This window comes from Magnolia sinica, chromosome 3, assembly GCF_029962835.1.
Source record: "Magnolia sinica isolate HGM2019 chromosome 3, MsV1, whole genome shotgun sequence".
In the NCBI taxonomy this organism is placed as follows: Eukaryota; Viridiplantae; Streptophyta; class Magnoliopsida; order Magnoliales; family Magnoliaceae; genus Magnolia; species Magnolia sinica.
The window spans coordinates 28,316,653-28,341,966 of NC_080575.1; the positions used below are offsets into that span (position 1 = coordinate 28,316,653).

Consider the following 25,314-nt stretch of genomic DNA (forward strand, 5'->3'; position numbering starts at 1 on the left):
AGAACCTGATATAGACTGTACGATAGAAATTGAACACCCACTATTAAAATCTTCTTGGGAAGTTTTGGATCAACCTAATATTAGCATTTTCCCTTATATTAGGATTTTCCCTTACATTCATGTCAATGTAACGCATTGAAGAGGTTGGTTGGAAAATAAACAACATCACATGGTCCTAGAAAGGTATCTGAGGTGGATATCGTTATTGCCGCTGCTTCTTGTGAGGTGATTCTCTTGAGCCTTGGACCTGACTGATTTTCAGGTTCATGGTCTAAAATGAAATTTTTTTTTAAAAAAAAAAGTTGAGAAAAAAAAAAAAGAAAAATAAATAAAAAAGAAGAATGGACGGTGTAGATAAAGCACATAAATGAAGGTAGGACCCCAGGGCCCCTGCCCGACACCTATGCCGAGCTCGGAGCAAATGGGGTACACTCACACAGCGACTGTACATCAGGAATACACGAACGACAGGACAAACATTTAGAACTCCATCGACCCCCTCTAGATGGTTCATGGACCAAACATAGGACTAAACGGCTCATTCTAACCATCCAATTTCTAATCAAGAAATGAACGGTTGAGGTAAAACCAATCAACGGCCAAAATTCAACATACAAAATCCCAACAGACAAGACCATTGAATTAGTATGATTTTGTCATCTGTCCCATCTAAATCAGGGACCACAATTTGGATGTTACATTGGATTTTGTGATCAGGCACATGTACGCCACACGTGTTGAGAAACATCAGCACGTGTACAGGCGTATTTCGTACATCAACTAACCTTAACAACTCCTTCCCTCGGTTTCATCGAGGAGGGACGCCAGACGATCGGACGGACCTGTTTTTATGTCTCTCTCCACCGAAGACAAATCGGCACCGAATTTCCGGATTTACCAAAATCCTCTCTCTCGCTCTCTCTCTCGTTTTCTTCTTCTTCAAGCACTTGCAAAACTACCAGAAAAAGGAAGAGAGGGAGAGAAATGGCGTCTTCTCTTCCCGCAGCGGCGCCCATTGTAATCAAAGCCACCTCGTCTTCCTTCTCTTCCCAACGCCAGTCCGGCCATCACTCCAAGCTTTGCTTCCGTCTCTCTTCCAAGCCCAAGCTCCTTTTTTCTTCCAAGGTATAACCCACCAGCAACCATCATTTCTTACTTCTTCTTCTTTAAATTCCATCATTTCTTATGATCTCGATATCTACAGGACTGTGTCTTCGATTTCTTGAAGTGGTTTTCCGTGAAAAAAGATTCCTGCTCGGCGGCAAATCGATTATCGGGTGTCCCATTGTCTGGTGATCCAAACTGTCAATCCGATGGGCCCCACTGGTAATGGGGCAGATACTGTTGAGATCTACCTGATTAGAAGATCCTGGCTGTTTGATCCATGGCCTACAGAGCTATGGTCCATGCTCAGTGAATAATGGTCAAAGATGTGATGATTAGGATATCCCAATCTGGGGAGATTTTTGGGAATTCCTCACTGTTGGGGGCCATTTAGATTGACAGTCTAGATTGCTGAACCATGGACCCACATTTTTGGCTTCTTGTGGTGTTGAGCTGGATCTTATAATTCCTCTTGCAGGAGTTATCCTGGAATTTTCTTTAGGGCCTGTTTGGATTGCGAATTACATCAGTAATGTACTATAAAAGTGCAATGATTACAAATTACTTTTACCTGTCTACTGAAAACAGGTAATTTGACCGACAATTCCCATGTTTTGTTTACCGCAGTAAAATTGTAATGATGACGCTTTTACATTACTTCAATGTCAAATCATAGAGAAAAATATATTGATGTGCCTGTTTGGACTGGAGATTTTCACTACAATGCAATGTAAAATTGTAATGATTACAAATTACGATACTTGTCTCCTAATACATCTGCATTTGACCACCAAACATGTGCTTAAACAATTGTGGTAAAATCGTAATGATGACACTTTTACAGTACATTACTGATGTAATATGTGTATGAACATGCATCCATGCATGCATGTGTGTGACTGTGTATTGGAATTTTTGTATTTCAACATTTTGCATTGAATTCTTGATATCAAACTTCAAGGCCCTGCAATTTATGTAATTGCGAGATTGGTATATGCATTTTTTAGGGTTTGCGAACTAACTGGAATCGTTCCTGCATCACAAAAGCCAAATTGAGTAAGGTAAGGTTCCACGATGGTTTTCTTTTGAGGGTTTGCTATAGGTTTCAGTTCCCTTCCATGGCTGCTGTTTTGTCTTCACTTCTGTTATCTTCAAGGTCCCCATCGATGGATCTTCAAATGCTGCTCCCGCTCCTGATACAAACTCAGAAGTGCCCACATTGGAAGGAAAGGATGATGAGCCTGCAAATGGGCTTTCTCCGGTGGCTTCGGAAGCATCGATTGCCGAATTTATGACTCAAGTTGCAAGCCTTGTCAAGTAAGCCTCTTTTTGTTGCTGCTGCTGCCGCCATTGTGTTGTTGACTAGCATTTAGCCACTATGTATTTCTCATGTATTTGTGGTGCTACAGGCTTGTCGACTCTAGAGATATTATTGAGTTGCAGCTGAAGCAACTTGACTGTGAACTGATTATCCGTAAAAAGGAGGCCTTGCCTCAGCAATCGGTGCAAGCTCCCGTTGTTATGATGCAGCCGCCCTCCCCGCAATCAGCAATGCCATCTCATTTTCCACCAGCACAACCTGCTGCTCCTGTGGCTCCCGCTGGCCCCGCTCCTTCATCAGCCCCAGCTCTTGTGCCCCCACCTGCTGCCAAGTCAACCAAGTCATCCCTCCCACCTCTTAAATGCCCCATGGCTGGAACCTTCTACCGAAGCCCGGGACCCGGTGAACCCCCATTTGTGAAGGTGTGATTCTGATTTTAAGTTTCTGGAATTTGGGATTGTTGTCCTATCAAATAGGAGAAGGCAATTCAATACTGCAGTGTTGTCTTTCTTGTTCACGTTGTGCTAGACACTGATTGCTTATTCTTTAGGTTGGAGATAAAGTGAAGAAAGGACAGGTCCTGTGCCTCATCGAAGCAATGAAATTGATGAATGAAATTGAAGTAAGGCCGTTCTCCTTGCCCTGTTTTTATCTCAAAACTTCATATAGAGAAATCTATGAGGATAAAGTTTTACTTTACATTTCTGTATCACTTGATGATACATGCTCTTTATGGAGTCTCTCTCTGTCTAAACTCTGGGTAAGGAGAACAATTTTCTGGCCAAAGAACAAGCTTCTCTTGCAGAATTGTAGAGTTCTATAAAATAATGGAAAATGAAATCATTTTGTAATCTTGCTGTTAACTTAGAAACTCCCTGCTGGCTCTAGTAGCTAGCTTGACTCCACTGAGCCAGTGTGGAGATCGCTTGAGTTGAATCAGTCCAACCTAGATGATTAGATATTCTTTAAAAAATAAAAATAAAAATAAAAATAAAAATAAAACAATCAGAGGATACAAAAGAACTAAGGAAGAGGTAAGGCTTTGGTTTGTGCCACAAGCAGCGTTTTAAATATCGACGATATCAGCTGATATATTCCACGATATATCTTGTATACCACTTGTGCGATACGAAATGCACAAGTAGTGGGATATATCCCACATTTTCGATCCGGTGAACATTTTGATTTTCGATCATTTTTTTTTTCTTTTGTAAATCATGTTAGGTCATTGTCAAATTGTTACAAATCCATGATTTTTCCTGTTTTGCATGAAAAATCATGAATTGGGAGCTTCGATTTCGAGATTTGGAGGAGCTAGGCTGAGTTGCGAAAAATTGAAAAAAAAAAATCAAAAATTCCAAATTTCTCACCAATCGGTTGCAATATTTGTGTCCAAACATAAAATCAAACACGTATATAACCTGATCTAGTGATTCTTCTTTTGCTTTTGAATGTAGTGCTTGTGTTTCCACACGTCTTCTTACATTTATAAATTATATGAATAAACTTTGAATATATTTGCATTAATTCAGTTACACAACGCATAAATTAGGACCCCATACAAAAAAACCTATTATGTGTACTTGTTTTTTGTAATGTTTTGATTTATAAAACTGAGTGGATTTCTTTTTTAACAATCATTGAAGTTTCATTGAAAAATTGGACCAATTTCCCAATGTTTCCAACAACAGCGATACATTATGCGATACAACCGATATATCCCATGCGATTACCGATATGTATCCATATCCCAAGAGTGTGATACGTAATGCAAGACCGATATTTTGAACATTGGCCACAAGCAAGTGCATGTATGCTTACAAAGAAGCTACGAAAAGAGATTTAGGTTATGTAGAAGGTGTGACAGTGTGGTAGAAACTAAAGGGTATTGCTTATGGAGATATGGCATCAGTAAGAAATGCTAGTAAAGGGTATAGATGCCGGGGCATGGTTTTAAATAACAGTTTTGGAGTGCGACTCACGTAGGAACTGAACCTGTTATGATTTTCTTTGACTAATTCTGACTCAAATTAGAATGATTCTAATTTGTTCAGAATGGATGAAGGATTTGGGCAGTTAATTTGTTTAGTTCTCCATCGGTACCTAGTTGAGTTGGTGTTGGACAATATTTAGAGAGGAATTATATGATACATGGCCCACATGTTTGCACCATATACATGGGTTTTCAACTTGACAATTGGGGTGGTAATCAGACCATTAGTGTTTTGTGTCTCACTATGGACGGAATATGCTTCAAAGATCTCCTTGATAGGATAATCTTAGCCTTTCTATTTGTTGCCTGCAAATAGACGTTTAAGAAAGAAATACAACAAATGAAAAGGGCCTAGCATTGGTGTCTGGGATCTTCCAATCTAGGAGATCATTTGTGATGTTATCCATCCTCAACAAATACACAGGTTGGAATCCAAGATACAAGGAGAGGGAAAGAGAGAATCCAAGATATAGAGGGGAGAAAAGGAGACATGGGATCATGACAGTGGGTATAGAATGTAGTTGCATGAAGTGTGAAGAGAGAAGCAATAGATTCAAGTTCAGGAGTGCAAAAGCATCAGTCTTAAAATGTTAGCGAGTATAAAAAGCTAGGAAGCACAAGCGGGAGCTCCATTTGAAAGGGCAATTTGAAGTGGGGGCCACACTTGGTTAGAAGGATCATTCAACTATTTATATAACACAAATATTGGGTTTTAAGTGTCAATAAGGGGTCTCGGGTTCGAGCCCATACTTACCTATAAAATAAGTGTAAATAAAGGGTTTTCTCATGGGGAGTTGATTTTCCAATACTCTTGGCATGGGACTAGGTTGGCCCATCACTGTTCACTACTTTCTTTTGGTAGGTAATTTAATGCAGGGGCATTTTCACACTGGGCTCGAGTGGGGTTACCTGTGGGATGCAGGGGCACACTTGGGGTGGGTGACCCATGCGATTTGGGGCCCACGGAGGAGGTCTCGTGTTCGAGACGCCTTGCCAGGGGTGATTAATGCGCATTTCACACCGAGTTCGAGTGGGGTAGCTCGTGGGATGTGGGGACACACTCAGGGTGGGTGACCCATGTGATTTGGGGCCTATGAAGGAGGTTCGGCCGAGGTCCTAACCCATGAAATGTGGGGCCTGGGCTATGAGATAAAGGGATTAATTCGCCATATTCTAACAGTTCGAGCTTTTAGAGCAAGTGGTTAATTGTCCTGCATTAAATTGGTATCAGAGTGGGAGGTCTCGTGTTCAAGACTCCTGACTGGGTGTGATTAATGCAGGGGCATTTTCACGCTGGGCTTGAGTGGGGTTGCTTATGGGATGCAAGGGCACACTTAGGATGGGTGACCCATGCGATTTGGGGTCCACGGGGGAGGTCTCGTGTTCGTGACTCCTTACCAGGGATAATTAATACGCATTTCACATCGGGCTCGAGTGGGGTAGCCCGTTGGATGCGGGGACACACTTGGGGTGGGCGGCCCATGTGATTTGGGGCACACGAAGGAGGTTCGGCCGAGGTCCTAACCCATGAGATGTGGGGCCTGGGCTATGAGATAAAGGGATTAATTCGCCATACTCTAACAGTTCAAGCTTTTAGAGTAAGTGTTTAATTGTCCTGCATCAAGCATTGTATTACAAACTTGAACAACACCCCCTGCTACCTTGCAGAATGATATGCATCCATTTGCATAGATTAGCTTGTCTTTCTTGTTTGGTTTATTTATATGATATGCTTCATTAACATTATTTTTTTCTAAGAATTGGTTGATCTACATCTAACTTTATTATTGATCTTATTTTTTGGACAATTGTTGGTGCCATGGGTTGTGGTGGGAGGTAAGGCTTTTAATCTTGATTTTGCCTATGGCTGATCAGTAGAAAAACTTAAATGACTTGCTAGAACTGCCTATGTCACACTGAATGAGCTGAATTTGATGTCTACATGCCTTAGCAACACACTTCATGAACTTCAAAAAGGTAATTAAAATTTTGCCAAATTCATGAACTAGGTGCATTTTGTTTTATTGAAAGATATTGGTTATTTATTAAAAGGGAATTGAAAAAACTCAGCAAAATTACAATAATGGGGCCCAAGGCAAGGAAGAAAGATGACAATCAGCTAAGGACTCTATACATGAGGCCCAACCCAATACATGCATCTTAGCCCTTGTAAACACGTTCAACATCGTCTTGCTTTGATTGCGAAAGCACTGGTTTCTCCTTTTCAACCCACAAAGCTAAATACCTGCAAGGAGGGCAAGCCTCCATAGCACCTTCCTTTTTTCCCACCGCCTCCTCCCAGCCATATTAAGAAAAGACCTTCAATGAATCTCGGCAAAACTCAATCCACTCCAAAGATTACGAAGAATTTCACCCATAAACTACAAGCAAAAGGTTAGTGCACAAAAGGTGGCTAACTGTTTCTACATTTCACATACACATGACACTTATACTGGGATAACCATTCCCCCTTTTTGGAAGGTTGTCAAAGATTAACACTTGGTTTCTTCCCACCATCCAAGTGAGAGCCGTGACCTTTTAGGGGAGTGCCACAACTAGGGTTGGGCACGAGACGACTCGACTCGGCAAACTTGACTCATTTGACTTGTTCAGATCCAACTCGATCCAAACTAAGTGGGTGAGTCGATCTAAATCGAGTTGACTTCGTCCAATCCGAACTCAAACCGAGTCAAGTTCGAGTCACCCAGTAACTCGACTCGAAATCCAACTCGATACTGACTCGACTTGATCCAAAACTCGACTCGTACATATATATTAAAAAAAAACTCAGATATGACATTTTAGATCTGAGATGCCGTGTAGTTAATGGAGAGGCGGCAATTCTAGCAAGTGAAGCTAGGCTTTGAGTTGTGATTTTAGCCCGTGGATACCCACTGCACCCTAACCAACTCGGTTTTGACTCGACCCGACTCGGTACTCGTGATCGGGTCAGACTCTATCCGAATTAAGTCTAGGCCAGACTTGGACTCGGATCGGGTCTGGCATGCTGGACTTAGTACTGAGTCGGGTAAAGTTCGGGACAGCCCTATTTCAAAACCGGATCAAGTCGGGTCAGCCGTAACTCGGTCCGACTCGACTTGATGCCCACAACACTATATGAAATGAGTATGCTGGCAATTCCTCTCAAGAGCAACCCTTTACAACATACTAAAGAATGATTGGACTGAAAACCTCCTCGCCTATCCTTATTCCACATCAATTGATCCCCCTCGCCGATCGTTGGGTTATAGCCCTAAAGATGATCCAACAACCAAATAAAGTCTCCCATCTTCTCATCATGCAAGTTCCCTTTGCACAAAGGAGTCTAAATAACTATCTCATTGGCCTTGTAGAGACATCTAGATATAGGGACCACATTCGTTACTAGCCTAGCCAAATTCGGAAAATCTTCTCTAAGAATTTTCCCCCTACCCACTCATCCACCTAGAACTGGATCCTACTGCCATCTCCCAATGAGAATCTAATGTCCTCAATCTTTAAGCCCATTGTCTCTACTGCCCTCCAAAGCACAAAGGCCGTATATTGAGAAGAGTCCCTAGTTCACCACCCTCCAACCTAGGCCCCATTCTTACCCTCAACCACTTACCACCACAAGCTACTTTCTTTTGACCCGAATCACCACTACCACTTGCTAAGTAGAGCCGGGTTCATAATCTCCAGCTTCCTGATCCCTACTCCCCCTTCCCTGTAAGGCACACCTCATCCCATTTCAACAAATGGAATTTTTGCTTCTCTTCTACTTCTCGTCACAAGAAGTCCCTCCTTAATTTCTCCAACTTGACCAGCACCACCTTCTAGTATCTAAATAGAGGCACAAAGTAAAGAGATAAGTCTACCATTGTTGCTTTGATCAAAGTTAATCTCCCCCTAAAGAGAGATGGCAACTTCTCCACCCCGAAAACTTACTTTCAACTTTCTCAACCACTGTGTCTCAAAAGCGAACAATAGACTTTCTAATACACGAAGGAAGGCCCATGTATAGGGAAGGAAAAGATCCCGCTTTACAACCAAACACATTTGCTAACCTCTTAACCTCTTCTTTTGGCATTCACGCCCCCAACATCTCATCTAGGGGTGTCAATGGACTGGGTTGGCCCTTCGGGCTTTTAGGCCTGGCCTGCCTCAGGTCAGGATTGGGCCGAAGTATGAGGCCCGAGGGCTAGGCTCAGGCTTAAATTTCAAGCCTGTTTTGAATTCAAGCTAGGCTTGGACTAAGGCCCTGAAGAGCTCGTTAGCCCGGCCCGTTAGAGTTTCACGTATAGTTTCAAATTTCAATCGGTTGTCTGTTAGAGGGAAAAGTTGTTTCACTCGTGTAAAAGGGTGGCCGGATCGGGTGGGCCTCATCATGATGCTTATGTGAAATCCACCTTGACCAACAGGTTTGTCACCCCATGTTAGGCCCAGGGCCCAAAATTCATCCATGTTCGTGTTTCAAGTGGATTGGATGATTGGAAATAGTGTGCAAGTGACGCTCACCCTCCAAACTGTTTCCGTTCATTTGGTCCACATGAATCATGGATGGGCCTAATCTTTCGGCCCTAAGCATATTTTTTGGTGTGGTATCTAATGGTTTGAATGGATTTTACATAACCATCATGACAAGCCTTGGAAATATCAAGGGTGGACGCCACCATCTTAACCTTGATGTTGACATGAAATATAATCCGACAATCAAGTGTATCACACCGTGTTAGGCCCAGGGCTAAAAAATAAACCCCATCCGTAATTCAAATGGACCACACAATTTGAAATAGTATACGTAACAGTGCTCACCCTCCAAATTTTTTCCCTTAGTGTGGCCCACCTAAATAATGGATGGACCTGATTTTTGGGCTCAATGCCTAAATATTAGTGTGGCATTTAATGGATAGAGTGAATTTTATATAACCACCACGGTGGTCCCTGTAAGATTAAGGGTGGCCGTCTCTTGCAACTATTTCCTTTGGCGTGGTCCACTTGAATCATAGATCAATCTGATTCTTTCACCATTTGCATAAAGTGGGATTGCAAATCTAATGGTTGGAGTAGATCTCACATGCACATCATAGTGGGCCTCATAAAAAATCAACGGTGGGGTGCATATGCATGTGCATGTCGCCACTTTTTGACCATTCCTCGGGCTTGAGCTCGGACTGGGCCCTTTATGAGCATTCCAGGCTGGGCTTGGGTTGGATTATTTTGGCTTGTCATGGGCTTAGGCCAGATTTGGGCTTAGGTTGATCAATGCAGGCCAAGCTTGGACAATGCTTGGCTCGGCCCTAACCTGGCCTGTTGACTCCCCTAATCTCATCTGACTAATATTGACTTTCAAACCCAACACCAATTTAAAGCATTTGACTATCTTCCTTAGTTTATCCACTTTCACCTCATCAACATAAAAGAAAAGGATGGTATCATCTACAGATTGAAGGTTTGAAATTTGAAGCTTTGTGCTCTCCACCCTGTAGCCACTAAACAAACCCCCTGAAGTACCTCTATTTAGCATCTTACTTGGAGCCTCCGCTACTACTACAAACAGAAATGGAGATAGCGGGTCCCCTTGATGAAGCCCCATTGAAGTTTAGAAGAAACTTTTAGGAGAACCATTAACCAAAATTCAAAACCTAGCTATATGAATACATTCTTGAATCCACTTCCTTTACTTATACTCACACCCCATTTGCCCCAACATATAATCGAGGAAGGCCCATTCTATGATATCGTAAGCTTTCTCGATATCTAATATGTATTCCTCAAGTCAATGCATTCATGCACAATCAACATACCATCAAGAATCCGACGGCTTGCCACAAAAGCACCCTGGATCTTGGAAATAATGCTCAGAACCGCATGAAACCTCGAGGCTTGGATTTTCGCTAGGGTCTAACTCCCAATGAGGCTCATGAGTCTAAAATCACTTAGACCTTCCTCAACTTCTTCGGAATGACAACTGTGAAAGATGCGCCTAGCTGGATCGCTAATCTCACCCTCTTAAAGAAGTCTGAGACAAAGCCAACGACGCCATCTTTGACCATCTCCCAAAAACCTTGGAAATTTGACATTGGAAATCCATCTAGCCTCGAGGTTCTCTCCCCATAGCGTTCACAATTGCTTTTATCTCTTCCTGAGACATTGGCTTTTCCAGCAAGATAGCTTCCTCCATGGACAAAGAATCAAACGCTAAATTATCCAGCCTCGGCCATTTCCACCTCTCCCCCATAAGGAGGTCCTTATAGAATTTGACCATCGCGTCACACACCTTAGGCATCTCCTCAATTCCCTCCCCATCCACCGACACGCTAAGTGTCAAATTAGACCTAACCTGCGCACTAGCAATGCCTTGGAAGAATTGAGAGGGCAAGGTCTAGGGAAACTTGGCCCAATTAGGTGCAATTTCTCTTTATTATAACTAATTAAGTGCCATTTCAAACAACCAGTTACAAATTACATTGATTTCATCTCTAATCACCCTATATACAACATGGTTTTGAATTCCCAAGAGAGGAGCCATCAACCTTGGCGGTGGCAGTGCCTTTGGTTCTCAAGAATTAGAGGATGATTCATGTATTGCCCACTTAAAGCCTACGACCATGCTCGGTCACTTATATCCTTCCGATAGATGGTCGACTGTTGTGCTTATAAACCTATAGCCACTACTGATCACTAATATCCCTCTAGGGATGGTAAATGTGTCACTTCGGGTCCTTGCTTGAATTTCCCAAATTTCCAGCCTTGAAATCATCAATTCCATTCCCTTAACCTACCCTTAAATGTATCATTGGATCCAAGTTCTACCCCCAAAAATCCTAAATCCGTCTCCTAACCAACCTAAAGCAGTCCCTAATTATTTGACCCTATTGCCTGGCCCATATTTGGCTGCAATTGTGACCTCAAAGTTCTTCACTAAGTCTATTCACAAAAACCAGTTCCCTTTTAACCACAATCCATCCCCAAGTCAGTCCAACCACCACCACGTCAGCCCATAACCAGCTCGAACCTTCATCTTGATCTACCTGTATCTTTCAAAAGCAACCCAAACCTTTTCCTCCCCCCTCCTTAAAATTTTTTTTTTTTTTTTTTTAAAGAAAAAAAAAAGAAAAAAGAAGGGAAACATAAGGAGACGAACCAAATGACATGAATATGACCCTCTGGAAAAAGTGGGGAGCATTGCCGATCAATTGGCCACATTAGAGGAAAGCAGAGCAGAAAAGGGAATAAATATGACCCTCCGGTCAATCTTGAACAAGGGATTTATGGAATTAAGTAGTGTCTCTCCAAGGCAACTTGAGCCCCACCACGGCAAGCAGAAACGAAAGTAATTTTGAATATAAGTATGATGCTTACCGCAGGTGGTGGTAGCACTAAAGCCCTTGGCAAGTACCAAAGGCACTCATGGCCTCTCAGCATGATTCCCCATATTATCCACAAGCAGGACAAACTCCCTACCAAACGATATGAGAAAGCATGTGAATGTTGAAATTGAGGATTACGTTGGAGACATTGTTCTCATTACCTTCCCCAACTGGGCTAAAGTAAACGGATTTTCTTATGCTTCTAGATGTCACAAGATGTTAAAAGTACACTTCACGGCATTGAAAGTTGAAATTCAAGGGATCAACATAGAATTGGTGATACTTATTAGAGCTGGGTTTATGACGCAATGGTCTTCTTCCAGTACATAATCAAGAGGAAATGAAGTTGCAGATGAAGTGGAGGTTCCTCGAGGCCTCTTGACCTCACTTCATGATTACATGACTATAAAAAAAATACATGCAAAAGTACTTTGACTTGACGGTTCATTGTGAACTAATGTAGACGGCCTACAACCGGTGGTACAATTTTGTAGCAGCCTGAGGATAGGCATCCAGGGGGAGGTGGTAACTGTCAGACCAAATATGTGGATGGAGTCTATTAGATAACATTGAGAGGGGAGTAACTGCTAGACGTGATAGTTTCTAAGCTAGGTGATATTCATGATCTATACTATTTCAAATAAGTCAAGTCCATAACTGACATCCTCACACCTAGTTGCCCCGGGTGCATCATTATTCAACTAGAAAATAGGGGTGTTTAGAACACTCCTACAGGAAGTAGTGGTGGTAGTTGGCAGTCTGGGCCACCATAGTTATGAAGGCAGGAGCAAGGCAATTGCCCAAAATTAAGGGAGGTCTACCAACATAGGATTCGAGTGCAGCAGGCTTGGTCACTTCACATAAGATTGCCCTCTGTGGAATCTACAATTTCAGGAATGAAAATTGTAGATTTCATTAACAATATATATATATATATATTTTTTTTCTAGGAGTTGGTTGATCTATCATTGATCTTATTTTTTGGGCAAGTGTCGGTGCCATAGGTTGCGGCGGGAGGTAATACTTATAATCTTGATTTTGCTTGTGGTTGATCAATAGAAAATTTTATAGTACTTTGTAGAATTGTTGAATGAGTTGAATTTGTTGTCTAGATGCCTCGACAACACACTTCATGAACTTAAAAAAAAGGTAATTAAATTTTTGCCAAATTCATGAACTAGGCACAGTTTTCTTTTCTTTTTCTAAAAGATAACGATAATTTATTAAAACAAAATCGAAAAAACCTAGCAAAGTTACGACAATGGGGCTCAATGTAAGGAAGAGTGATTACAACAAGCTAAGGACTCAATACATGAGTTCAAACCCAATACATCCATCTTAGCCCTTGTAAACACATTCAACATCGTCCCGCTACAATTGCAAAAGCACTGGTTATTCCTCTTGCCCCACAAAGCCAAATATCCATAAGGAGGGCAAGCCTCCGTGGCATCTTCCCATTTTTTCCACTACTTCCTAGCAACACTCACTCACTCTAATGATTGCAAAGAACTTCGCCCACAACCCACAAGCGAAAAGTTAGTGCACAAAAAGATGGTCAACCCATTCCATATTTCACATACACTTGATGCGAATATTGGAGATAACATCCCCCTTTTCCTAAGGTTGTCAACGTTAATACCCTATTTCTTACCACCAACCTAGTGAGAGCAACGACCTTTAGGGGAGCACCATAGCCAAAATTTTGCCAAATTCATGAACTAGGTGCAATTTTCTTTTCTTTTTCTAAAAGATAACGATAATTTATTAAAACAAAATTGAAAAAACCTAGCAAAGTTATGACAATGGGGCTCAATGTAAGGAAGAGAGATTACAACAAGCTAAGGACTCAATACATGAGTTCAAACCCAATACATCCATCTTAGCCCTTGTAAACACATTCAACATCGTCCCGCAACAATTGCAAAAGCACCGGTTATTCCTCTTGCCCCATAAAGCCAAATATCCATAAGGAGGGCAAGCCTCCATAGCACCTTCCCATTTTTTCCACTATTTCCTAGCAACACTCACTCACTCTAATGATTGCAAAGAACTTCGCCCACAACCCACAAGCGAAAGGGTAGTGCACAAAAAGGTGGTCAACCCATTCCACATTTCACATATGCTTGACGCAAATATTAGAGATAACATCCCCCTTTTCCCAAGGTTGTCGACGTTAATATCCTATTTCTTACTACCAGCCTAGTGAGAGCAATGACGGGGGGAGAAGCCCCTTAACATACTAAAGAATGATTGGACCGAAAACCTTCTCACCTATCCTTGTTCCAAACCAATCGATCCCCCTTGCTGATTGTCGAGGTGTAGCCTTAAACTCCAACAACCGAATAGTCTCCCACCTCCTCTTCATTTAATTTCCTTTTGCACGGAGGGGTCCAAATCATCGTCTCATTGGCCTTGGAGAAATATTTACATACAAAGATATCCACATTCGGTGCTAGCTTGGCCAGATTTGGAAAATCTTCTCTAAGAGTCTTCTCCCCCGCCCACACATCCACCCAAAATCGGATTCTACTGCCTTCTCCCAACGAGAACCCAATGCCCTCCTTAATCTTCTAGCCTCGACTGCTTACACCTCTTGGCCATAAGGAGGTCCTTGTAGAATTTGATTATTGTGTGACACACATTAGGCATCTCCTCATTTCTCTTCCCATCTACCGACACACTATAGATCAAATTAGACCGAGCCTGTGGAATAGCAATGCCCTGGAAGAATTGAGAGGGTAAGGTCGAGGGCAACTTGGCCCAGTTAGGGGATTTTTTTTTTTTTTTTAATATAACTAATCAAGTGCCGTTTCGAACAACCAGTCATTAATTACACTGATTTCATCTCTAATCACCCCACCTATGCCACATGGTCCCGGATTCCGAAGAGAGGAGCCATTGCCTTGGCAGTGGCGGCGCCTTTGTTTCTCGAGACTTAGAGGATGATTCATGCATTGCCCACTTAAACATATGACCATGATTGGTCACTTATATCCCTATAAGAGATGGTCAACGTGTTACACTCGTAAAACTATAGCCACTTATTACTTATATCCTCTAGGGTTAATCAACGTGTCGCCTTAAACCATTGCTTGAATTTCCCAAATTTCCGGCCTTGAAATCATCAATTACATTCCCTTAACCTGCCATTAAATGCAGCATTGGAACCCAATTTCTGCCCCCCAAAAGTCTTAAATTTGTCTCCTAACCAACCTAAAACAGTCCCTAATTGCAGCCTACTCCCTGGCCCATATATGGCCACAATTGTGACCTCAAATTCTTTCCCCAAGACTGTCCACAAAAAGCAGTCCCCTTTTAACCACAATCAATCCCCAAGTCAGTCCAACCATCACCAAGTGAGCCCCTAAAATAGCCCATAACCATCTCTTAACCTCTATCTTGATTTACCCGTATCTTTCAAAAGCAAAGCAAACCATACTTGTTACCGAAACTATTCATCCCCACAAGAAGTGGGAAGATGGAAGGAGACAGTCCAAATGACTTGAAGATGATTTGACAAATACAGGAAAAGGTGGGAAGCACGCCAGCCAATTAGCCATGGTAGAGGAGAGTAGAAAAAGGAATAACCATGACCCGCTGGTCAATCGTGGACGAGGGAATTATGGAATTAGATAGGGTCTTTCCAAGGCAACCTGAGCCCCACCATGCCAAGCAGAAATGGTAGTAATTTTGGATGTGAGTGTGATGCTTACTCGGGGTATCTGTAGCACTGATGCCCTCAACAAGTACCAAGGGTGCTTACGGCCTCTTAGCATGATTCTCCATATTATGCATAAGTAGGAAAACTCCCTACGGAAAGGATCTGAGAAAGCATGTGAATGTTGAAATCCAGGGTTACATTGGAGACCTTGTTCTCATATCCTTCCACAACCAGTTTAAGGTCAACGGATTTTCTGATGGTTCCAGATGTCAAAAGATGTCAAAATGCAGTTCACAACATTGAAAGTTGAAAATCAAGGTATCGGCATAGAATTGGTGATACTTGGTAGAGTCGGGTTTATAACACAGTGGTCTCCTCCAGTATATGATTAGGAGGAAATGAAGTCCGCTTGATCCCACTTAATGATAACATGATTATCAAAAAGTACTTGTGACAAGAGTACTTTGATTTGACAGTTCATTGTGAACTAATGTAGACGGCCTACAATAGGTGGTACAATGTTATAGTAGCCTGAGGGTGGACATCCAGAGGGAGATGGTATCTGTTAGACCCATAGATCGGAATTTCCGTATTGTATCGGCTGATATGGTTGTATCGTATCCGTATCGGCTATATACAATATGTGATACGGGTCCGTAACGGCCCTTTATGAAAAAAGGTGCCATATTGACCGTATCGGCACCAATGTTTGATAGTCGTATCGGTTTCAACCGATACCGCTAAAAAAGACTTTTTTTTTTTTTTTTCAGTTTTCTCATCCTTTTAATTTCTTTACAGAGAGGGATTGTTTTAAAGGCATTTCTGACTGAATCTAGATCAAATTCGAAGATCGAAACTTGTTTTTTGTGTTTTTTTTGCATCAAATCGAAGCTCCCGGATCCGGTTTTATATATATATATATATATATATATATATATATATATATATATATCTTTTGCTATTTTGATTTGGAATCCCATTGAAGCAACAATATAAAGTATTTCGATCAGATTTTGGTGGATTTGATATATTTTTTCTTAATTTTTTTTAAATTTACGCAGTTATTTTCTGAAAATTTTAGAAAAAAAAAAAAGATTTTAAATTAATTTTATACTAATTTTGGTTATAATGCTTGAGGACCATTAGAAGTGTATGGATCTACTGATTTGTTGAAGATTTGGGGGTTTTCTTCTTTTTTACATAGGTATTTTTCTGAAATTTTTATTAAAAATTTTAAATTAGATTTTTTTTTTTTCCTTCTGATTCTTATTATGACGCTAGAGGAGTATTAAAGGACTATGGATCTATTGATTTATTGAAGATTTGAGGCTTTTTCTTTTTTCTTTTTTATTTAAGTAGGTATTTTCTGAAATTTTCAGAAAAAAAATTTTAATTAGTTTTTTTTTTTTTTTTTCATGTTATGATTCTCGAAGAGTATTAAAATATGGATCTACTGATTTGTTGAAGATTTGGGTTTTTTTCTTCTTTTATTTTTTACGCATGTATTTTCTAAAAATTTCATAAAAAAGTTTTAAAATCTTTAAAAAAAAAAATAAAAAAATTCTTATTATGATGCTTGAGGAGTATTAGAAGATTATGAATCTAATGATTTCACATATGCTTTGATTAAAAAAATATTTTCTACATTTTTTTTTTCTTTTTTCGAGTTAATTTTTGGCCATTTTTTATTTTTTAAAATAATTTTAGAAAAATTGTATTAGTTGATAGATAATCATATTAGCAATGTATGATATTAAAATTTTACATATATCAAAAATTTTTACAAAATAAAAATAAAAATAAAATCAACACCACACCTTATAGTAGATCAACCTGCGAGGACAACATCCTTATAAAAGAATAGTCCAATACACTATTGAATACATGGTCAAAATAAAATAAAATAAAGGAAAAAAAAGAAAGAAAGAAAAAAGATAGATTCTTGAATATCTCATTTATTACCCATTTTTAAAATATATTTCCACATTTTTTTACTTAAAAAAAAATCTAACCAATACATGCCGATATGGCTGCGAAGCCATATCGTATCATTTTTCTGCCGGGCCGATATGGTGACCGATACCGTCATTCAGAACTATGGTTAAACCAAATATGGATGGAGCCTATTAGATAACATTGAGAGGGGAGTAACTGCTAGACATGATAGTTTCTAAGCTAGGTGATATTTAATGATCTATCTTGTTTTGAATAGGTCAAGCGCACAACTGACATTCTCACACCTAGTTGCCCCATGTGCATCATTATTCAACTAGAAAATAGGGGTGTTCAGAACACTCCTACAGGTAGTAGTGGTGGTAGTTAGCAGTCTGGACCACCACAGTTATGAAGGCAGGAGCAAGGCAATTGCCCAAAATTAAGGGAGGTCTACCAACATAGGTTTCACATGTGGGAGACTTGGTCACTTCACATAAGCTTGCTCTATGTGGAATCTAAAATTTCAGGAATGAAAAAAAAGAAAAGAAAAGATGAGTGGTACCATTAGGGGATAGGGTTAAGAGGAAGAAGATCGGGAAGATGACCAAGTTGGGGAAAGAAGATAATTGATTAGAAGGCCTGAAAGAATTTGCTGTCATTGGTAGCCAGAACAATATTGACGTCCCTAGAGAAGAGAGTAGATTGGTTGAAAACTGACATCTTCAACACTTGAGCTTTGTGGTGGAAAAGTTGTCAAGGTCCTTGATGATGGTGTTGTGGGGCATGGTTGACAAGTTGGAGCTGAAAACACATAAGCACCTTGAGCCATATGATTTTGTTTGAGCGAATGATACTTCTGTCACTATGATGGAAGGATGTATGGTGAACTTTGTCTTAGTAAGATCCAATGAATCACTGGTGTGACATCATCCTAGTGAAGGTCAAACATATACTTTTGGATCAACGAATGAAAGACGGACCATTTGCATCACAGGAACGCATACTTTTTCATATAAAGGAAGACCTGCTAGTTTGCCACACTCAAGCCTACAAGAGACCAGGAGCTCAAAGAGACAGAGATGATATCCATGGTCGTTTTTTTTTTTTTTTTTTTCACACACGCCCCCACGCACACCGTAGTGGGATTTCACCACCTATGGGTATCGAACCCAAGACCTCGTGTTGAAACTCCTCGGAGTCTACCACTGAGGTAAGGACTCGAACCTGATATCCATGGTCTTTTCATCGCACGATTCATTGAACAGAGCCGAGAACAAGTGGTCATGTATGCATTAATGGCGCTAGAGCATGAGCCTGAGCTGACTGCAGAGAATACATTGTTTTTGTGTGTTTTGGCTAGATTTTTTCAGCTGTCTGCTGAATCTAGCACTGACTATTCACAATTTGTGATACATGACATGTACTTATTTTGTTGTACTAAATTATGCATTCTGAATGGTTCATTATAAGAGCTTGTTGTTCGAGAGTTGCATTATGGGGTTCTTCTCGGCTGCTTAATCAGTTTTGGACTAGACAGGATGATCCCTTTGGTCAAGGATCTTTTCTATCAGGCAAGATTGATGGACATTGGAGCCATTATTCGGTAGTTTCTGGAATGTCAGCTTGGTAAGGAATGTAAATATAATACCTGCTTGCACACTCTGCTCTATTGCCAGACGGATCATAAGAAGATGTTGGTATGGGCATCATCTTGGGACTACCTAAAGCACAACATGGTTATGACGCTGTCTACGTTGTGGTCTTCAGGTTTTCTATGATGACCCATTTCATCCCATTCAGAAGGCATTAGACATGCATATTGAGAATTCTTTTTGAGATGGTTCATCTATTTGGAATTACAAGATATTGGATTGAGAGGTGAAATTCACAAGTTGCTTTTGGAAGACTCTTATGGGCCAAGACAGGAGCAAGGCTTAAAGTTCTCAAGTGCATATCATCCTTAGATTGATGGCTATAGAAGTAGTTAATCACAGACTTGGAAATCTCTTTGAGCCAAAAAATTATGGAAAAAATAAATAAAGAAAAAAATACAGTGCATTTTTTTTTTCCCAGGAGCTGATACAGCCCCATATTGCATATCGTATCCAGCTGATACAGATCGAATAATGAAATTTCAAATCATGGTTTAATGCTGAGGTCTTAGCTTTGAGCCCAGCTTACCTATTGAAAGACAGTACATCAGTGAATTGCCCATATGTTTCATCCCAAGATTTTCTGATAACCAACTTTTAATGTCTTGCAGTTTACATAATTTCTTGTGAGAAGACTATCATCAACATACAATGTCATGAAAGATACTGCATTCCCACTTTTCTTTGTTACAAAGTTCTCTTCAGAATTATGGTCAAAACTGTAGTTAGTTATTTTTCATTGACTCCCTTGTGCCATTGTCTTGGTGTGGTCCATATAGCTCAATCAAGCCCTTGGTGGGACCCAAAGGGCTAAATAGAGCCCCAAGTAGGATCTACAAAACTTACAAGGCTGAAAGGTCTAGCAATGGGCAGCATCTTATGACAGCTGCAGTTTATGTATGCTGCATGGTTTAGCACAGGTTGCTCGTAGTGTGCAATGACCTTCCACGGCGTCTGCACCCAGTGAATAGCTGCGGGCTTGTGGTTTATGAAACCTTTGAATGTAGAGGGAGGCAAGAGGGAGAATTTGCACCCGGCACATAGCTGCAGGCCTGTGAGTGCTGGTTGCATTGGAAGTTTGTCTACTTCAGCAACCTTCTATCTAGAAGGCTTCCAGGTCCCTTCTATTAAAAATGGTGAAGTATCTTAAGCAGTTGAAGTTGTTGGAATTATTTATTTATTTTGAAGATTAATGGAAATTTTTATTAAAGGCCTGCTAGCCAAAAGCACCACAGGAAAAGAATACAAAAGGGAAAGAAAAGATATCAACCCCACAAGAACCCAACCATTAAAGTTTGAGGCAATATACAGACCATTCCGAAATAAACAAAAAAATCTGGTCAACAACCTTCTCAAGAGACCTTGAGGAGTTCTGAAATAGCCTCTTGTTCCTTTCACTCCATTAATCCCAGCACACTGCCGACACGGCCATTAACCACCTATCCCTCCCATACTTCCTGCTATATCCTTTGTGCCACGCCCAAAGGAGATCTCAAACCAAGCCTGGCGTCATCCATTGCACCTCCGAATCGGATAGCCCACACCCTATGGGCAAACAGGCAAAAAATGAAGAGATAGTTGATTGTTTCCTCATCACAACAACACAAGCAGCACATTCGGAATGACCATGGCTCTCTTTTTGAGGTTATCTGTCGTTAACACTTTTTTCCTTCTCACCAATCATGTAAAGGCAGCCACTTTCGATGGCACTACATAATACCAAAAGTGATAAGCATAGTGATCCATAGATGGAGGATCTTGAGAGGGACGAAGTAACCCATAGAAAGATCTGACCGAGAACTTGCCCGAAGAGTGCGCCTTCCAAACCCAAGAATCTTCCTCGAAGGATGGATAAACCGACTATAAGCTGCCCAAAAGGCCAATAAGCTCATCCATCTCAGCGTCTGACAAATTTCTACTACATCTTGGGGTCCAACAAACCTGGGAGCCCACCCAAGAGTAGCAATCCACTGCACGCATTCCCACCCCAAAGATACACGCGCTAAATTTGGGAAATCCAGATGAAGTGGAGACTCCCTGCACCACACATCTTCCCAAAATCTGATTCTTGAGAACAATGTAGAGGAGAATTGATCCTATGATCATTAAAATTTAGCTATTTCTTCAAATTGGACATATCTAAACTTCACACACATTCTACTAATCTAACCATGTTTTTGCCTCTTCAAATGCTGGAATTTTCAATGGTTATCTGTTTGGAGCATTTGTCAATGTCTAACCTTTGATTTGTCTCTGTTTTTTAGTGTGGTGAGTATCGTCATTTGATACCGCCAATACTTGGTAATAAACATTGCTACCTGAACACCACTCATAGCATGTGACAATGTTCTGTAATTGCTCTTCAGTTGCCTTTCATTTACTGCATGTGTTTACTTAACGAATTATTATTAACTTATCAAAAATAAAATGAAAAAAAAAAAAAAAAAAAAACAAAAGAACTTCAATTTACCTGATTCCCATTTGATATAAAATCTGAAAAGAAAATATTATTGGAGCTGCATGTTGGTTGCAGCAATCACAGAAAAACTTCAATCTTTTTGATGCAGGACATGGAAAATTAAATATGATATGCAAGATTGCAGGCTTAGATCACACCTATTCAGAAACAATCACACAAATTCCACATCCCACATGAAAATCCAAACATTCAATTAAAGGGGAATCTATGCGGGTCCAAGCCGACACAGGCTAGGACTGGACCGATAAAATTATAAACCAAACAATGTCAAAGGGAAATAAAATCAACTACTCATGCATAAAAATCAGTCCCTAATCCAAGGGATTCCCTAATTTCAATTCAAGAAACCCTAAGGTGATAAAAAGGGGCAAATCAATTAGGGATCATGTAATATAGGGTTAGGATTCATGAAAAAATGGCTATGAGAGGATAAAAACCTGAGCCAAAAGATAATCCCGCGTGTGGACAGCAACAATGGCCCAGACGGACGTGCGTGTGATCCCGGCCGCACGTGTGTGGGGCCCACTATTCAGAAAAAGGCCACCTTGGCCCTGGTCGGCCAGGGATGGACTCCAAAACCTCCAAATTTCAACTCGATCCGATGTACGGTTTGTGCGTGGTGCTCCGCCGAAGTTTCAGCTCGCTTGCGGGCCAAAATCTGGAAACCTGCTTCAATGAAGAAATCTGATGCAACAAAAGGACAAATTCGAAGTACGGATGGTGGGGGAAGATGGAAAAAAAAAGATGATGGAAGATGGGGGTGAATTGGGATCGATGTGGCTTCGCACCACGGTAGTTAGCCCTTCGAAAAGGGAGGGCTTCGCACTCACTTTTGAATTCTTCCACAACTCACGAAGAGAGCAGAAAAATAAAGCAAGAATTTTTTATTAACTTCAATGAATGAAAAGAACTACAAGGGGTGCCTATTTATAGGAAAACCCTATACCCCAAAACTCGTATCATGTGCACAACCTATTACTTGGCGATGAAGTAAACTAAAATAAAAACCAAATAAAGAAATCTAAAGCGTTCACGATGTTCTAAATAATAACAATAAGCAAAACCTAAAATATGAAATCAATCCGACTAGCGGGCCATGATCATGAGATCCCATGATGGGCTTTTCTTGATTATCGGGCCCATTTTTTTGAACAAAAACTCCGTCTTCTAATATGGGGGCCCTCTCTGGACATCGTCATCGATCCAGATCGACGTTGGGGCCCTCCTTCATCTGTACATGCGTAGGGGGCGGCGTGCGCGCGCGTGATGTCCCCATCACTTTTCTTCTTCTTCTTCTTCTTCTTCTTCTTCTTCTTTTTTGTTTGTCTTTGGTAAGACCGTGCTCACTGCACACTAGACTGGTTATATTTGTTTGACTATACTTTTTTCAGATAGAATTATTGATACTGGTATTTTATACGAGCCATGTATTGTTAATATTACAACAAAACTATGCAGATGTGTCGCCATGGTCATGTCCTATTGCCTATACGGCTGTGTGCAATTAAGCATGTATTTGTTCTTGCATGTGATTTGCCTTTCAAGTTAAAAGTGCAGTTACATTTGCCAGCTGTAGATATCTTTATTGATTCGAAAGCATTTTATTGCTTCGGGGTTGATATTACTTCCCTGGATTTGATTGCAATTCACAGCATTTTGTTTCCCTGAATTGCAATGCGGATTTTATGATTATTGCACATCTCTGAATTGCAATGCTGATCGTGTGCGATCCTCTTGGATCTATTACCTCTCATTGCAATGCTGAATATTTTCTCACTGATCTGAAAACAAATGCCGAATATTTTCTTTCCTCAATTTATGATGATATTATGCTCGTGCTATAGGCTGATCAATCAGGAACAGTCATTGAGGTCCTTGTGGATGATGCCAAGCCTGTCAGTGTGGACACGGTGAGTTTTAAATAGAGCCCGTCAGTGTGGACACGGTGATGTGGGAATTGAGTGTTTTTTTTTTTTTTTTAAACATGGATTTACATTCATGGAACTGTGCTTTTGACATTTTCATCTTTGTTTACAGCCCTTGTTTGTGATCGAGCCCTAAAGAAAGGTAGAGATGGATCATTGGTTGTGAACAACAGGCAATTAGCTTTTTTCTCGGTAGTCTATGGCAGAAGGTAGTGTTTGTGTGCGGATGGAGTAATCTTCTAGGGACAAGACCTGCTGAGGAAGTGTATGCTGTGGAGATCTTTTGCTAAGTTAATTAGATGGTAGAGATAAACATTGATTTATTCATATTCAACTTTGATGGTAGACAGTTTTCTACAGGAACAGTTCAAATAATCCTTGCGGGTTCTAAGTCTTTATTTATTTTCCTTTTGTGCCAACGGCCTTACAAATGATTTTAAGATGTATTAATGCTGAGGATGGGAAAGATTGCTGTTGGTAGCACAGTCAAAAGCTCGAAGACCCAACTTGGCTCAATGTGCAGTTGGGTCGTGTCGACTCAAAAGACTAGACCTGACTAGACTCGATACTAAATAATCGTGGAATGAAAAGTATCATGGTTGGGATAAATACAAAAAGCTTTTTTATCACTATGGTTTGGCAGTTCATGATGGTGTCTTGTGCAGATACATGACTTTCTTATGATCATTGCTAAGAAAAATCAGTGTTACCCATGCTTGTGCAAGAGAAAGGTGCCCATTCACCAAAGTTGGTGTATTACAACTTTTCTGTAGTTGGCTCCGTTATTGCGAGTGGGGGCCATGGGGTGGATGAAAGTGAGAGACCGTTATTGCGGGCGGGGCCCTTGGGATGCATGAAAGCGAGTCCTGCCACTTTTTCCGCCTGTGAGATCAGCAGGATTTCTTCTTCTTCTTCTTCTTTTTTTAATAATGTTGCCCAATTGATGTGGGAAAAATGAAGGAAATTAAAGTAGATGGTAATATAGTTGAATGATTAAAATGATTTAGCTTGAAGAGGTTTTAGAAGTCTGGAAATGAGAAGAAAAAACAAAAAGCTCCCTAAAAAAAATCTGGTAGTACATGCTTAAAATGAGCTCTAGGATTCTAATCATAAACCTGCATGTGAAATGGGAAAAAGAAGTATTCATACACCTTTAGAAGGTTTTTATTGTTTTTTTGGAAAAAGTTGGATGTAGATGGGTCAGCTCAAGGGCTGTGACCTAACCATTAATGGTTGGTGACCTACCAAAAAATAAATTGGTATGTATCTGAATTTGGGCCCATGTGTTTGGACTCATTAATGCAGGTCTCAGGGTGTTAGAATTTGTGGGGCACCTTTTCTCCAAGTCCAATTTTTAATAGGGACCAGTTTGCAGCAACTGAAAATGGACAAGAACTGCGGTAGCATGAATATGCATGGTTAGGCAGGGGATGCCTACCGGCTACTACTGACCGTGCAGCTCATGAGTGACGACGTGCATAAGATCCACCCTGTCCATCAAGTGCCTTGCCACATGTTCACCCTGGAACCCAAAAATAGGCACATCGCTAGACTCGCTACAGGGCGGGCGCTTCAGTTGATAGGCTGCAAGCGGCCCACCCGGATGACAACATAGGATGATTCATTTGATGTAAAAGAGGGGGCCCGTTTCTCATCTCGCAGGCAGGGGTGACTATAAGTCGGGTGAGCTTGATAACTATACATTGACCAGAGGCAGGTGAAAACCTCATTTGGGTCACACTATGGGAAAGAATTGAGATAAGTTCACCTAATGGTGACAAAGTGGATATGATACACGTTCCTTCAATTTGCTGCTAAGTCCACCTCAAATCCCTTGATTAGGCCTTTCACAACTTTTTATTTTCTTGGTTTCATATGCAAAAGGAGAAGAG

At 40.7% G+C, this 25,314-nt stretch overlaps 1 protein-coding gene across 1 annotated transcript; it reads left to right on the top strand.

Annotated features, from left to right (window-relative positions):
- Positions 1-806: 806 nt before the first annotated feature.
- Positions 807-24,051, top strand: LOC131239746 (biotin carboxyl carrier protein of acetyl-CoA carboxylase 1, chloroplastic-like). Its single transcript, XM_058237596.1, has 7 exons — positions 807-1,125; positions 2,112-2,165; positions 2,261-2,421; positions 2,514-2,847; positions 2,976-3,047; positions 23,342-23,407; positions 23,535-24,051. The coding sequence occupies exons 1-7, from the start codon at positions 985-987 to the stop codon at positions 23,556-23,558; spliced, it is 852 nt and encodes a 283-aa protein (XP_058093579.1). The 5' UTR covers positions 807-984; the 3' UTR covers positions 23,559-24,051.
- Positions 24,052-25,314: the final 1,263 nt, after the last annotated feature.